Here is a 16,473-nt window from a genome sequence, read left to right as displayed (position 1 = left end):
ACAAGTATAACACTAATTCATTTTTCTAGAAGAAAACTACTATTACGAGATAATTATTCCAAAAACCAACCGCTAGATGACTCTGATTTTAATATCACGTTCTAATATACATATAATGATAAATATTCATGTTCGCATTTTGATTTTAATATAGATACTTGGTATGGTATTTCAAATTATTATTTATATTATTTTTCTACTACACATTACATTTGGTTTATTCTACTATTGAAAAAAACGAAAATAACTGAACATGATGCCAAACACGAAGAAAAACGATTTTACTAATTTTATAGGTTACTATTTTAATAAATAACCGCTAGATGACCCTGCCGTTGATACAAAATTAAATTTAGAATTGTACCATGATGCATACAATCGCCATAGTAACAAGACGTTAATCAGCAACGGTCATAATTTAACAATTTATGCTAGCGATGTTGCCAAATAGATTCGAAAACTAGTATTTTCAATAAATATAGAGTCAGACAATTACTTTTGTTTATTGGTAATAAATTAATTTAATTATATCATGGTTGATATAGCATACATGAAATTTTTTCTCTACCTAGTTATATAGTGAATGATCGTAAATATTACGCGATCGATATTAAATTGAATGAAAATGAAATGTTAATAAACACTCACAATATGAACAGTAATCCAAGTTAGGCCATTTTTACATTTTATATACGTTTTTTCTTTATAATAATTAATGATAATTCAAGACTATTTATTTTCGTTGATTCGCGAAACGATTGAAAGTAATTTATAAACTCAGCAACGTTGCGCTTCCTCAAGTTGATTTATATTATGACCAAGGGGAATTTAAGATTAAATAACAAACAATGACATTGTGTCTACGTCTCATGCTAAATTATTTTAATTATTTAAAAAAAATAACATAAATCTATTATTTAACATATTTTTCCATGAACTTTTTATGAAATTCCGATCTCACAGAGTCGTTTATAAAAACTTTCGGGTTTCTTTCGGGTTCTGTCTTGGCGCAATTCTTGAAAACAACATCTTCATCCCATCTCCTTCTAACTTTGCGGTTTACCTCATTTGCACCCATGGAATAATGCGTTAATAGGGGATTTCCGCTCAAAATATTTTCAATTCGAACTCTTTCCTCTTCCTGTTTTCTTTTAATTTCTCTTTTCGCGATATCGACTTCTCGTTCTTTTTTTATTTTATTCAATTCAGCGAGTAAAGCCGCGTCGTCGTCGTCATCGCTCGATTCGGAATCTTCTTCATCCAGAGGATCGTCCGCGTCTAAACTCGCAGCTGGAACTTGATGTAATTTCAACCTTTTGTTGGAATTTTTTCCACGTTCACGTTCTTCTAGTTCTCGTTTAAAATTTCGGATCCTAATTTCGTCGATTGTTCCCTGTCCGTATTCCCTATATTTTAATTTCGTTTGACCCGGTAAATCCCTACTGGAATACTGCCTGGAAATGACGCTAAGATCTTTTTCGTTTTTTCCCTGACCACCCCTTGCAGGCTCGAAAGTCGGACGGGCTGCTGTTGTCATTTGATCACTTTGAATATAACTGATACAGTGACGTTTGACGTTTGACAGGGAATATGAGAATAGTTAAAAAAGTAGTTGCCAAATGAATAATCACAGAAATACAAATATGGTCGTGGAAATAATGACGTAAGATTGAGTTAAATAATGAATAATCGCTGAAAATCACATATGATTGTAAAAAAATGATACAAAACTGAATTTTACGTATTTAAACTGACTTTTAATTAGAAATAATAAATTTCTGATTGACACATGACATAGAACAAAAAAATTGAAGTAAATTTGTGTCAGTTGTATGTATTTCAATAAAATCGAATTAATGTATATGATTTGACAACGTTTGACGTATATCACGGAAGGTAACAAAAATATCACTAAAAATCAAATGTGTGAGATTAATGACATAAAATGTACATCAACTTGGCCCAATGCTGACTAAAGTACGGAATGTATCTGTTTTATGTTTGACATATGACATGGAACACTAATTTCGAATAAAAACGATGTACAAAAATGATTAGTCGCCAAAATTCACGTGTTGTGTATGTATATCAATAGAAATGACTCAATATACCCGATTCGGCAACGTTTGACATATGTCACAGAACACTAAAGTCGAAAAAATTTAAGATAAGGAACAAACAATCTTGGAAATCCAAAATAATGACAGAATTATATGCTAATCTACCAAAATGACAGAATGTGATCCATTTGACTTTTGACGTATGACATGGAACACAAAAGTTTGGAACGAACAAGAGCAGAAAGTCAAATGTTCACGTTAACGACTATTAAAAAGGATGAGATTGAACAAAAAATACTAAATGATCCGTTTTATATTTGAGATATGACATGGAACACAAAATTTGTAAAGAAATGCTGGATGCGATATAAACAATCGCGTGAATTCCACCATTGTGTATCAACCGATTTGACGTTTGACACATGACATGGAACAACTGAAATGACGGAACGACGTTTGACGTATGTCACGGAACACGAAGTTTGAAAAAAGTGATGTAACATCAAGTTGACTTATTTGAAGCATTAATAATGCATTTATTATTCATTTAAAACGATAATTAATCGCATTAATCGACAAATTATCTTGTTTTTTAAACATTTAATCTTTACTCACACTGTAGACGTAACGGCTGTTTGGTAATTGGAGAATTAATAATAACAAAGACCTTTTGTCATGTGATATATAGACTAAGTTACTTATTCCCACAGTTATAAGTGCGAATTGTATTTAAATTTGCAAACTATGGGAAAAAACGTTACGTAACAGCAATAAATTTTTAATAACTTTTACGTAAAATGTACCGGGGCTGGTAGAAATTTATTTCCCTCCAATTTGACCTTTCTAGACACTGGTTATAGATTATACGAAGAATGATCGAATAGTGACGTTGGATAGGAAAAGAAGAAGTAGAGAAATATTGATAAGCGCCATTTTGTTCTAAAAGTGAAGTTATTACTATGGAAAAAAAAGAAATTTTGTTTTTTTTTGATATATTTCAGTACAAAAATATAAAAAAAACATATGTACAAATATTTGAATACTTCGAAATTTCTTTTTTGGAAAGTTTGGTTAGAATACGTTTCTTTAAATCGATATTTTCAATATAAACCACATTCCAATTTACATAAACAAATTAATTTTTATTTATTTAGAGACATTTTCTACAAGAAACCATATCTCACGTAAAAATGTCCCTATCTCCCCTAGTAAATCACAACAACTAGTTTCTCTCTCTTTAGTTTCTGGTGACGACACGAGATATATAGTCGTACATAGTCGTGTAAGATCGTGTATAATATAAAAGTATTATAGCCTATTTCACGTTAGTGAGTACAGGGGTGGACTGGTTTCGTTACGTGTATTAAATATTTTTCAAATCCATATTTAACACCAACCGCGATGTTCAGCGGACGCACATATGTATAAAAATCATCCATTCACTCCTATTCGACCTTCGTATAGGAAAATTTTTCATATGAAAAATGTTTTTCAAAACAAATTATATCTCGAGTAAAAATGCTCCATCTCCCCCCCAGCTACACGTCGTGCTTCTCTCTCTGTCTCACTCTTCTAGAGCCATTTACACGAAATATAAAATCGCACATAGTCACATTTGTGTATACAGGGTTGGACTATGGATTAGAAAATGATATCGTAGGGAGATTTACAGAAATTCTTCTTTTTGTTTGTCATATCGTACTAAAGATGTTAGGAAAATTTAATAACACAGGGTGAAATTCGTCGATAATACCACCCGATATGAATCCTATAGAAAAAAAAATGATTAAAAATATTTTTAAACTAAAATATCCACCGGGTAAGTCGAGAGAAATTGTGAATTTCGAAGAAAGAAAATATTCGCCATAAATAGATATATACCACGTTAAAAAATAGGGGTGTAATATTTTCGTAAACTAGTATAATTTTTTCCAAAAACCTAACTTTCCAAAAAAAATTTTTAAAACTAAATTATATTAAACAAATCGTGATACGTAAAAACTAAATTATGGGGTTCCATAACTGTTACTTGGAGGTTTGCTGCTGTAACCATTACTGTAAGAATCGTAATTATAGTTTCCACCTCCAGCCAAATTGTTAATCGCGGAAGCATCGTTACCATTATTGTATCCTAGACAAGATTAATAATAGAAACATAAATTGACGTCACATTATAGTACAAATTAAGTTGTAATTACCGTTGTAAGAAGGTGTACCATATTGATTAGACACCCCTTGGTAACCACCTTTGTTGTACTGATCTGGGAACTGCGCTTCCCCTTCGTATTTGACGTCGGCGTGGAAACCGCTCTGCCAGTCCGCCCAGTAGGTGACGATTTGTGTTCTACCATCCGGTAGAGCCACCCTGTATTCTCCTCTCACTTGGTTACCGTCGCTGGTTTCTTGTTTGTTGTAATTTGTACCGGTGTATTCGTCTCTTACTTGGTATCCGTATTCGTAAGATTTTGGCTGTAAATAGTAAATAATATCCACACCAAGAAACTAAATCTCAAAACTTCAGTAGCAACCCTCGTATAAAAAATTAGCTACCACGGGTCATAACTCGAAGAAAAGTCGACAAAATTAGACGGACGGATCACTAAACCAATTGATTTAATTCATTGTCTTTTTGATTCAATATTTTTTTAGAATATTTTTATTAATACTACATAATTTAGAAGTTTTTTTCGTAAAAAAATGAGTACTAATGATTTATATTTACTGGCCTTTATAATTTTCTGAAAAGTTTTTTTTTCTAATATTTCTTTCTGATCTTACAAAAGTAGCTGATAGGGGTAAGTGGGGCAGCTGAATTTAATACTCAATATAATATCACGTCATCTTTTCTTCTTTAATTCTTTAATTTAATTCTTACTTGAAATATTGTAGACACTGCATTTCCATATCTAATTCAAACGAATACCAAAAATGTGGATAAACATAAAATGCTACTATTATAGAAAAATTATGTTTAAAGTTATTTTATAAACTATTTTGTGGTATTATACAAGATTTTTGTACGAATGCGATTGATAATTATTTCTTTTAAGATGATATACGAAATACAATATAAATAAATTACAAAATTGTATATAATGATGTAATCTATGATATTTCACCCCTTAAACCGACAGAGGAAAATTTTTCATATATCATAACCAGTTCCAAAAAGAAAACATCCTACATGAAAATGTCCCAATCTCCCCTAATAAAATTACTATAACTATAACTCTGTCTGTCTCTCTCGGTATTTTACCAGAGGCGTAGTCAGAATTAGATCGTTGTTTATAATGATGTACAGGGTCAACTGCACCTATGAATCGAGTTTGGATATTACAAATATTGCATTAAATATGATTTATTTATAAAATCGACGGTTCAAAGACGAATTAGTAACGAAAATAAATATTCAAAGTATTAATTTCTTTTGAAGAAAAAATTCAAAACTTATACGGATTTAGAGTACTCTTGCTCATAAAAAAATTTTATGTATCAAAGTTGTGGGAAATTTTAATCTCTATACCATAATGAAAATAAATTTCCAAAAAAATGTTTTCTTCTAGCGTTTATCGTTCAAAAATTGTAAAAAATTTGAAATTTTGTTTATTTACATGGAAAATATAGTAAAAATAATAAAATCAAATCGATATTACATATATAAAAAATAATTTTGAAAAAGTTGGTGTTTTTAAATTTTGAAAATTCAGAATGGCTGACGCTGAATATGAGTTATTATAAATATTTTTTTTCGAGAAACGGTTTACTGCAGAGAGAGACTTTTACTTTGCTATGAAATGAATATATAAACATATACAGGGTGTCCTATAAGTGTTTAAATTTCGTTAAAAACAACCTTCAGGTCTGTATTCTTCAAAATAATACATGGTTGATAGAAAATTGGTTTTAAAACAAGAGATATACTTTTGAAAAGTTTTTCTCTTTATGATGTCGATTTATTACACACGAATTTTCAATAAATTAACGACTCTAAGTCATTATAAACACAATTCAACCATTTAGAAATGTGTTAAGATCAAAAAAATACTAATTTAAACAACACCTGCTGTTTCTTAATGATCTAATTCGAATTTAATGTTTAAATCGTGAATTGGTATTATTTTCCAATTTTTTTTCGTTAATTATAATCATTAGAAAATTCCACATATTTTAATGATCAATAATTACCCTCGTAGTAAGAAAAAACTTACTTCCCCATGGTCATAACCGTGTTGGTGGTCATTTCCACCGTTATAAGCGTTGTTGTTAATATTGTAATCACCCTGTCCGCTGTATAAGGGTGCAGCTCCGCCAAAATTTGATCCCGAGCCTCGGTAATTTGTTATAGGGGATCCCAAAGGAGTGCCGTAACTTGTACTAGGTGGTTCACTTCTGGCAATCGAAAATACCGCCATTAAAAATAACGCGCTTCTTATCTGTGAAAAAAATTGTGAAAATTTCCAGAAGTAATCGAATTACCCATTGCCTCAATTATAAATAAAAGAAAATGTTTCAATTTTCGAGAAATATAAAAAAAAATAGAGAAATTGCGTCAAAAAATAATATAATTTCGAGTTTTTCCAAAATTGCTGGAATTTTTTAGAAAATAATCAAATTACTGAGAAATTCCTTTAATTTTTTCAGAAAAAATGAATTAAAACTACCAAATTGTCGAGAAAATCAAGAGATTTTCTAAAAGTATCCAGAAATTTTTCAGAAAAATATTTAATATAATTTCAAACTTCCGTGAAATGGCTGAAATATTCTAAAAATGTATCAAAATGTAAGGAATTGTTCCAAAATTTTCAAAATAATCGATACAGTTATCAAAATTTGGAAAAAACTGTTTGAATTTCCAAAATATCCAGAAATGTATCGAATTACTCAGAACCTAACCTCAATTAAAAAAAAATACGTTATGAAATTTTTCCGAAAATATCAAAAAATCCATAAAAACATTGCGAAATTACTCAAATTTCAAAAAAAAATAAATAATTTCAACTTTTAGAGAAATGGCTGAAATTATTAAACGAATTTATCAGGATTTTTAGGAATCCTTTGAAATTTTAAAATAAGGTTCCGCCTTTCGAAAAAATTATTAAATATTCCAAAACCAACAATTATCGGGAAAGAAAATAGTAAAATATTAAAAAAAATTTCGGATTGTTGAATTTTCCTGAAATATATTGTATTGTTTAAAAATTAATTGAATTTTTATTGTTGTGTTGCCAAACTATCAGAAAAATTTTGAAATTTTTCGAAATCATTGAAAAATTGCTTGATTTTCAAGAGAGATCCAAAAAACATAAGGTTAAAAAATGTTCTAGAAAATACTATAACTTTCCAGAAATATCCACGTTGTGAACTCGTTAAAATCAACCATCATAGCTATTCCCAAAAAAAACCATATCCTATATAAAATGTCCCAATCTCCCCTAATAAAATTACTATAACTATAACTCTGTCTGTCTCTCTCGGTATTTTACCAGAGGCGTAGTCAGAATTAGATCGTTGTTTATAATGATGTACAGGGTCAACTGCACCTATGAGTCGAGTTTGGGCATCATGAATATTGCATTAAATATGATTTATTTATAAAATAGACGGTTCAAAGACGAATTAGTAACGAAAATAAATATTCACAAAAATTTCGAAATGCTGAATTTTCCTGAAATATATCGTATTGTTTAACAATTAACTGAATTATTATTGTTATGTTGCGAAATTATCAGAAAAATTTTGAAATTTCTCGAAATCATTAAAAAATTGCTTGAATTTTACAAAGGAATTCGAAAAACGTTCCAAAAAATACTAGAACTTTCCAGAAGTATTCGCGTTAAGAACTCGGTGAGATTTTTCATTAAGTCATCAAATTTTCAAGAAAATACTGAAATTTTCCAAAATACTCAGAAATTGTTCAATTGTCGATAAAATTTTCCGCTAAAATTTAGCTAAACTTTCGAGACTGCTGAAAGTTACCCTAATTTGACAAATTTCCCCAGAAATTGCTTTTGTTTTCGAGAAAATGCTGGAACTTTCCACAAACATCCAATTGTCGGTTTTTCAAAAAAAATCCATAAAGTTATCGGATTTTTAAAAAAATACTTAAATTTCCCAAAAATATCCTCCAAAAAGATATAAAACTTCACAAAATATTCGAAAAACAATGCAAAAACCTTAAGTAAATATTCAAAAAAAACCAGACCATTATCAATTTTCCAAAAAAGTTCCAAATATTCTCAAAATAACCAAAAATTAATTATATTGACACAAGATTGAAGATTCTAAAATGTTACAAAAATATCCAGAAAATTATTTGAGTTTAGAAAAAAATTTTCGAGAAAATATTGAAGGATTCATTGAATCGTTAAGAAATTACTCGAATTTTCGAAAAAATCTTCAAACTCCCTCAGTTTTTCAAAATTGGCTCTAATTTTTCTAAAATTTATTTTTCTTTTCGAATTTTCTATAAAAAAAATATCAAGGATTTAAACCAACATACTACAACACCTAACATAACCTAAAACAAATCCTATTCGTCTTTGATTGTAGTTTACATTACCCTAAATTTGGAAAAATCGATAAAACCCACAAAATACTCACTCCTACAAACATTTTGCTAATCCAATCAAAAATTTACGCACAAACACCTATCAAAATGAAGATGAAAATAAAACACCCAGTTCCAAGTGAAGATTAAATTAAATAACTACCATTTACCAAATAATTTTCGTTTATATACGGATGAACGTATTTACTAAACCCATTGTATATACATCACTTTTACTCTAGTTTCCTCCCACGCCGTTTTTATTTGGAGTAAGATTGTATCATCAAACGTGATATCCCCCCTTTTTACCAGTCGGTAAATCACTAGATGGGTTTCATGTTAACAAATACCTGGGAAATGACCATTTGTTTACTAAATTCTTTAGTAATAATAATAAAATTTATCTACGTATTTTGTTTTCTATTTATTACGATATACAAAGTATCACGACTTTTATAAATTTTTCATTTATGTTTTGTAGCTTTGGAAAATACGGTCCTGCTACGATCAGCTGATTGCGGATCTTAACCCAAAACGATCAGATTCTAAACGTCATGTGAAAATTTTTCGATATTTGATGTTTATATATTTACCTAGTTTTTGTGTTTCCAGACCTTTATTCAATTTTTTTATTCTTCACCAGATACATCCAGTCACACACAGATTATACACAATAAATTCTTAAGAATTAATCATAGATAAACTTTCCGAATGACTCTAATCGGGTTAACTCGATCGTAGTTTCCGAAAAGCCCTAATAAGGACGATATAGTAGTATTTACATTGTTGTCATATCTTCTTTTTCCCTGGAATTATAATTAATTCTGGGATTTTAAATAGGTCAATATTTAAGAACTAACAAAGATTTAGGTGGACATGTGTGGACCTTCCTTTACCAAAAGATTCGAATGTTTCACTTAATGTTTGTTTTATGCTAATTATATAATTAAGTTAATTAGTATAATTAGGATTATCTACGTATATATTTGAGAAATGTATTTGTAACGAAACAAGGAAACATTCGACTATAAATATTCGGTTATGTAAAGTACCTAGCCGGTAATAAAAATTCTTTTTACAAGATTGTTTCAAAATTTACAATTTGTTTACGTTAATCTAATAATCTTATCTGAATGTTTTTGAAACATGAACGGAATATTAAATCTAATAAAAAAAAGTGGTTTTTTTATCACAATTAACTGATTTTTATCATATTCCTCAAAATTTTAAATATTATTTTTTCGTTGCATGTATAAAGTACATAGCAATCAAGAAATAATATTTCAAAGGTTCCGCAAGGCAACGTCGCATCTGTAACCTATCGTTTGTCTGTATACGTCTACAATCAACACAATTTCAATTTGTGATATTTTGAATTGATTAAAAAATTAGTTTTATACTTGAAGAAAAAATAGAAATTATCCTTATTCATAGAGAATGTAGTACACCGTATATTTGTAGTTAATTATTTTTTACAACAAGTTGAAATAGTTTTTGTTTTGATATTCAATTCACGTCATAGGATACTGTTCCGATGATTATTCGATAATTAACGAAAATAAACGACTCTTTGAATATAGACAAACGTATGCACTGTTGTTGCCAAATTTAATGTCTTGAAACTTAATTTTTTTTGTAACACAAAATAAATTGTAGGTCAGCTCTACGGGGTGAGATTAAAAATCTATTAAACGTGTTTTTTTTGAAAATGTATCATTTTCTTCGAATAAATATGTTCATTATGATGGAAAACATACTTTTACGAAAAACATTCTATTAGAAACATCTATATTTTCACCGATTTTAATAAAAACCTGTTTAGTAGGTTCTTGTTTCGTCAAGGAAAAATTGTTTTTCCATGTATACATATTTAATTATTACAAATCTAATAATTGTCTACAACCGAGAAACATCTCGCATCAAAATTATAAGAATTTATATATCAAACTAGTTTTAAATTAGGCAACGTCGCTAGAGTTAAGATCAGACGCCAACAGACAATGTTGCCACGATGATAATTATTTAAAAATTAATATTAGTTGAAAATTAGGTTATTTTAAAATAGACTTTGTAGAAAATTATGGCATCAATGTAGTAGATAAAATTGCCGGGAAACATTATTGCCAATATTGAATTTACCAAATAACAACCATAAAATAACGTGATCTATAATTATCATCATTTTATATCTTCAAGTCGTTTATTTTTATATATAGGTATTCAAATATCGAAATATAAGATTTAGAACTTTGATTATTACTATAAATATAAATTTAATATTGATATATTTAGTTGACTTAAGAAATAAATTAAAATTTATGTAACAGACATTTTATATTGTATCGTGTACAATTAAAATTTCAAAAGATTTCAGATTTGCAAAATCTAACCTTGATTTAGTCGATATTGACATATCAAACAGCCTATATAAAAAATATAAACACGAAAAAAAATGATATTTATATTAGAAAATGTTTTTTTGTCATATCAATTTTCGTTTTACAGTAAATGTCGACAGAAAATGAAAATGCAGGAAGTAAATACTTTTACGTCAAGACGTTAACATCTGACAACAATGTTCCATAATCTATGTATGCGTGTGTTGACGACACCGTTCATTTTCTGGATTAAATGGAATAATTTATAAAATTTAATAGTAAAATGGAATGAATTAGAGAACAATGATGATCATTAGGTAAGACTAATTCTCATAATAATTTTCGTAAGAATGTTTAAATTACCAGATAGCTGAGAATCGCCAAGCATTTCAGAATTACCTAATTAACATATAATTATTAACTAGGAGAGATGTTGATAATTTTTGGAAAGTAGTACAAGTTTGATATTCCATATTTTCATGTTACACTGAAAAAAAGGTTTAATTGAAAATATATATACACATTCTCAAGTTGGCGAGTAGCTAGTCCAATATTTAAGACTTATTGTTGAAAAAATATTAATTTAAATAATTTATACGACAAATAAAATATTTGTGGTTTCAAATAAAAATTAAATGTCTCACAATACGAGGATACATATCAAAATTATTATGACGAAATATTTTTTTTTAGTGTAATCAATTAAAACTTATATTAATCCCATTTCGTGATCTTGTGTAACGATAATTAAATTTTTACAACACTTATTATTAATAAGACTGATATATAATTTTCTCTTACCAATCCAGATACTTAATTAACATTAATTGAAACAAAATGCACTAATTAGAAGCAGTTCCAACGTGGGAGAAATAAATTATGATATCTTGATCGGATTACATACATACTTTGATGGGAAATTCATACCAGAAAGTCCCCATTACATTCACAATCATGTAGTAATAAAAATCGTAATAGAAAATTAGATTTATTGCTTACATTTCAATCAGTTGGAAAATAATATTTTATTGAAAGTAGAAACGCCCATCTCTATTGTTTTTATCACAGTTTCCTGTAATACCACACTATAATGAACCCTTTGGCTTTGCTATCCAAAGTGAAGATGGCGTCACTAATAGATTTAATTATTAAGTATGTACAGGTTAATTTGCTATAAACATCGATTTTCATAACTTTATTATTAGAAACTTATGTAGAAACACCTCTATGATACATATATTTCTATTTTTTTCATACACCGAGTTAATGATTATTACTTTCCTTGTTTTCACAATTTCTATTTGGAAACTTTGCGAATCTCCTTTGAGGTGTATTAGAATTGATAACAGAGGGCGTTATGAAATATGTTAATAGTAGAACGAAGATTTTAAACAGTATTATTTGTTTATAAAAAGTTTTATTCTCTAATTATATTTATGAATAACCTTGTATAACCGCACACAGCTTTTCGAACGAAACACCTGTCACAAGTAAGTCAAAATTAAACTTTGATGCAATATTTCATTCTCCCATAGAGACTGTTCTTCATCTAAATCGAAGCCATTAGATTACAAAAGCAGTTACCTAATTATTTTGTTTTCTTTTAATATCTATCGATGATTCAATGGAATATGCAATGTAATTCCGATAATTTGTTACATTAAATCGCTTTTAAGTCTGATTCCATTCAAAGTAGTAAACGTTCAATTTAATTGTCCATATTATTTCCCATAGTCATGGCGATATAACAAGAACGATCGTTTGAGGTTATGTAATCATTCACTCTTAATACAGTTTAATTACGAAAAACTAGGGCATGTTAATTATAACGAAACTCTTTTGTTCTATACTTAGAAAATTATCGGTTCGAATTGGCAAACTGGGTTATATTTCATCCTATTTTCATAAATAATTTGAAAATCTACATAAAATAATATATATGTGATTAAATATATCTAAATAAACATCTAAAATAAATAATGTGTACTCCACAGCATCAGTGTAGTATATCGATACTAATCATCAGTACAATGTTGCCTATGTGAGTTTTAATAAAGATCTTTGACTAATATTTCATATGTTGATTTATACCTCTCCCCAGTATTTTATCTTTTTTTTTTATTTATCCATTCCATTTTGATAGTTACAACATTGTTTATTATATAAACAATTTAACAAACAAACTTGCATTTCGACATTTGTATTACGATTTTGATAAGGTAAAAGTTTCACTTAACAAAAATATCTTCCAACCAAATTAGTTAAATAAGATGCTTCTTAAGATATACGAACTGCATAAATACACATTTTCTGACTTAATATTTTTAGAAGAAGAAGAAAAAAGCAAAGAACGATGTATATTAATTTTTGTTCCTCCTGGATATTTCAAAACGGCGTCTTTATTAACACGTATTTTATTTTATTAACAAAAAATGGAATATATTTCATACTATAATCGCATTTAATCATGAATTTATCGATAATTTTCTACCATTATTGTTGGTTTCCATATTTTATAATCAATTTGACAACGTTGCAAAAGATTTAAGGCTACTATGATCATCAACTTAGTTCGAACCAAGGTAGTGTAATCTTCTTGTTAGGCAACACTCAATACTACCACGTATTGCATAATATCTGTTATCTAACGTATTAAGAATATTTATTTTACATTTATGAACCTATAACATATTTTTTTGAAATTACGAACTGTCGAATTTTCAGTAGTTTCAAGTATTAATTTCCTACAAATAAAATTACACGTAAACGTATCTTATCGATCACAGCTTAAACAAATATCAAATTAAGTTAGTTGACTATTAAATTTCAGACTTTGATTTCACTCGTCAATTACATTTTTATTTATTGTTTGCTCGTTAACCAAATGAAGTTACTTCATTACGTAGTACGTAAGATTCTACTATAATTTAGTTTTGTGTACTGGCAACACACAATACAATGTCGTATTAAGAACAGTCTAATTAATAGTTCGTTATTAAAGCTTGCGATCTATATAGATCAAATGTCCATCCATCTCCGTGGTTTTTAAGAACCAATATAACCTTTTATATTTAATTTATTACCAATAAAATATTCGTTTTCGTTATCCATAAAATAAAAACAAATATGTAAATATTCGACAGTATAACATAGAAGAAAGAATATTTTATCTACGGGTAGCGTGGTCTGTAACACCGATGATGAACGACGAACGACGAACGGAACATTAAGTTTATGAATCGACCAGTGAAAAATTAAAATATTTGAAACAATCATCTAGTATTATATATATATAAGCTATACAATTTATGTTAAAACTTTTAAATAAGAATTTAAAAGACACTTTTATTATCTAAAATAGAATAAATAGTAAATTTGAATGAAAATAATTGATACCATTGTTGCCTAGTTTGAATTTATAAATTGACATTTACGAGGTTAAGTCAGATGTTAACGTCTGTTGTGAATAATTTATAACTTTGGAATACATGAACTGTTCTTTTTTCATAAATTAATAACTTCATAATCTTTTTTTTTTTAATTTTTGCTCCAGATATATCAATCGCTCAAAATACATTGGCAATTAATAAATACCTAATTCGCAACAAACGAAAGTAAAAGTATATTGCTAAATATACTAAATCCATCATAACCAGATGTCAACCGCTTATAAGATATAATATAAACTGGTCAGTTTTACTTTTAACTATTTCATAACTTGAAATCGTAAATTAAAATGGGTGTGTACGAATTTACGCTCTCTATGTATATGTAGAACTTTTATAGATGATGGAAAGTTAGATTTACTATAATGTTGTCTTTTGCAAACTTGTACTAATGTATCGCTGGACATAAATAGTTTTATTTATTACAAGGGGCGTATAAAAAATACAAATTATCAGTAACAAACTGAAATTAAAGATGCAGTAGGTTAAAGTAAAATAAATAACTATAAAAACGACTATAGTAGATGGAAAGTAGCAGATATATTCATTCATTTCATAATATAAATGATAATTTAAGTATTTATAGTTTAATTTAATTATTATATTACACGTTAAATATCTTAACCTTCTAGTTATGCAACACTCAATACTACCACGTATTATGTAAAATCTATCATTAATAGTATTTAGTGTAAATAAATTGGAACGGGTAGAAGTCGTTAAAAATAATAAAAAGTGAAAACAATAATAGTAGCATGAAACCTATTGGAAGAGGATGAGAATATGATAGAAATGAAAGGAAAAATAATTTAGTGATTATCTATGATCGGAAAGGGAAGAGAGGGGGCGCAGTTTTTGAGGTTAAAAACCGGTTTTTCTCGATTTTCCGCACTACTACAAGTCCTATGGCCAAAAGTCAAATTGTAAAGTTGTAGGTAATGAAAAGATGTACAAAATTTCGTAACATAAACTTAAAGCATCAATTTTGTTCTCATTTTTCTCTCATTTTTCGTAATAAATAATATATCTAATAGTAGGGTTCTGAATAATTCTGGTTCGATTGAACAGGTTCTACATAACCGCATTGTTGCCACCGTTTTACTTTTAATAATTGAATTAGTATAACCGTGAATTCGTTTTAATTCTATGTTCGGTACTAGTCTCCGATAAATAATAAAAAAAATTAACTTTCGATGATCTACTAATTTAGTTACATTAAACACACCCAAAAATAAATTTTACGTTACGAAATTTAATAAGATAATTATTTTTGATAATACTTTTACTTTCAATTATGTTTATATGTTTGTTCACTTTCTTAACGTTTCCTGGCATTCGCCGGAAACAATTAAATCGACGTTCAATATTCAAATTTGTACCCAGATATAAATTATATGAAACAATTATTTGATCACACCCGGTATAATATTTATTTAATTCTCTTTTAAAACGTTGGTGAGCTGATACTCATTACATTTTAGTATTTTGAAAGTGAAAATTATTGTAAATATGTAAACCAGTTTGACATCATATATTTAGAAATGTCTACTAAACCAATAGGCAGTGGATTTATAAAAAAATAACATCACAGTCGTTAAAATTTTGTATTTTACACTAGTAAAAAAACAACACATCTTCGTAATGAAAGTTGTGGTCCAAGAAATTATTTTGACAATACGAAAAAAAATTTTTTGTATAGCGTATAATTTTGAAATTTTCTGAATGGATTATGGTGTGGGCAAAAGCTTTTGACCGGTAGTGTGTATATTTATGTGTTTAGACAATCAGTGATAAGTTTGAACCTGTCAAATTGAAAGCTTTTTCATGTAGATTGGGTTTTTACTGTCAAACTTTTTATTGGAGCTATGATTTCGTAAGACCAAAATTTTCGCCTTGTGTATATGAATAAAATTAAAATGACAAGGTTATAGTTTGGTGACAATTTTTTCTCATATGGTAACGTTTCTTCCCCTGTTTATTCCGCCATAATATTCAGATTTGCCTCAATGTTGTGTTCTTTCCCAATTTATTTTCACTACACT

General features: G+C 28.3%; 2 protein-coding genes across 3 annotated transcripts; both read right to left on the bottom strand.

The window, feature by feature from the left end:
• Positions 1–913: 913 nt before the first annotated feature.
• Positions 914–1,537, bottom strand: LOC130441442 (spliceosome-associated protein CWC15 homolog). Its single transcript, XM_056775134.1, has one exon. The coding sequence runs from the start codon at positions 1,535–1,537 to the stop codon at positions 914–916; it is 624 nt and encodes a 207-aa protein (XP_056631112.1).
• A 1,498-nt stretch (positions 1,538–3,035) lies between these two features.
• LOC130441441 (pro-resilin-like) lies at positions 3,036–9,259 on the bottom strand. 2 transcript variants are annotated; one of them, XM_056775133.1, is made up of 4 exons: positions 9,201–9,259; positions 6,269–6,493; positions 4,259–4,529; positions 3,036–4,191 (listed from the first exon to the last, which is right to left on the bottom strand). In XM_056775133.1, exons 2-4 carry the CDS (start codon positions 6,470–6,472, stop codon positions 4,067–4,069), a joined length of 600 nt encoding a protein of 199 aa, XP_056631111.1. In that variant the 5' UTR covers positions 6,473–6,493; positions 9,201–9,259; the 3' UTR covers positions 3,036–4,066. The 2 variants fall into 2 exon arrangements, with proteins under 2 accessions (XP_056631111.1, XP_056631110.1); XM_056775132.1 differs by lacking the exon at positions 9,201–9,259 and adding an exon at positions 8,661–8,836.
• Positions 9,260–16,473: the final 7,214 nt, after the last annotated feature.

This window comes from Diorhabda sublineata, chromosome 3, assembly GCF_026230105.1.
Source record: "Diorhabda sublineata isolate icDioSubl1.1 chromosome 3, icDioSubl1.1, whole genome shotgun sequence".
NCBI classification, from domain to species: Eukaryota; Metazoa; Arthropoda; class Insecta; order Coleoptera; family Chrysomelidae; genus Diorhabda; species Diorhabda sublineata.
This window is presented reverse-complemented; position numbering and strand designations above follow the sequence as displayed.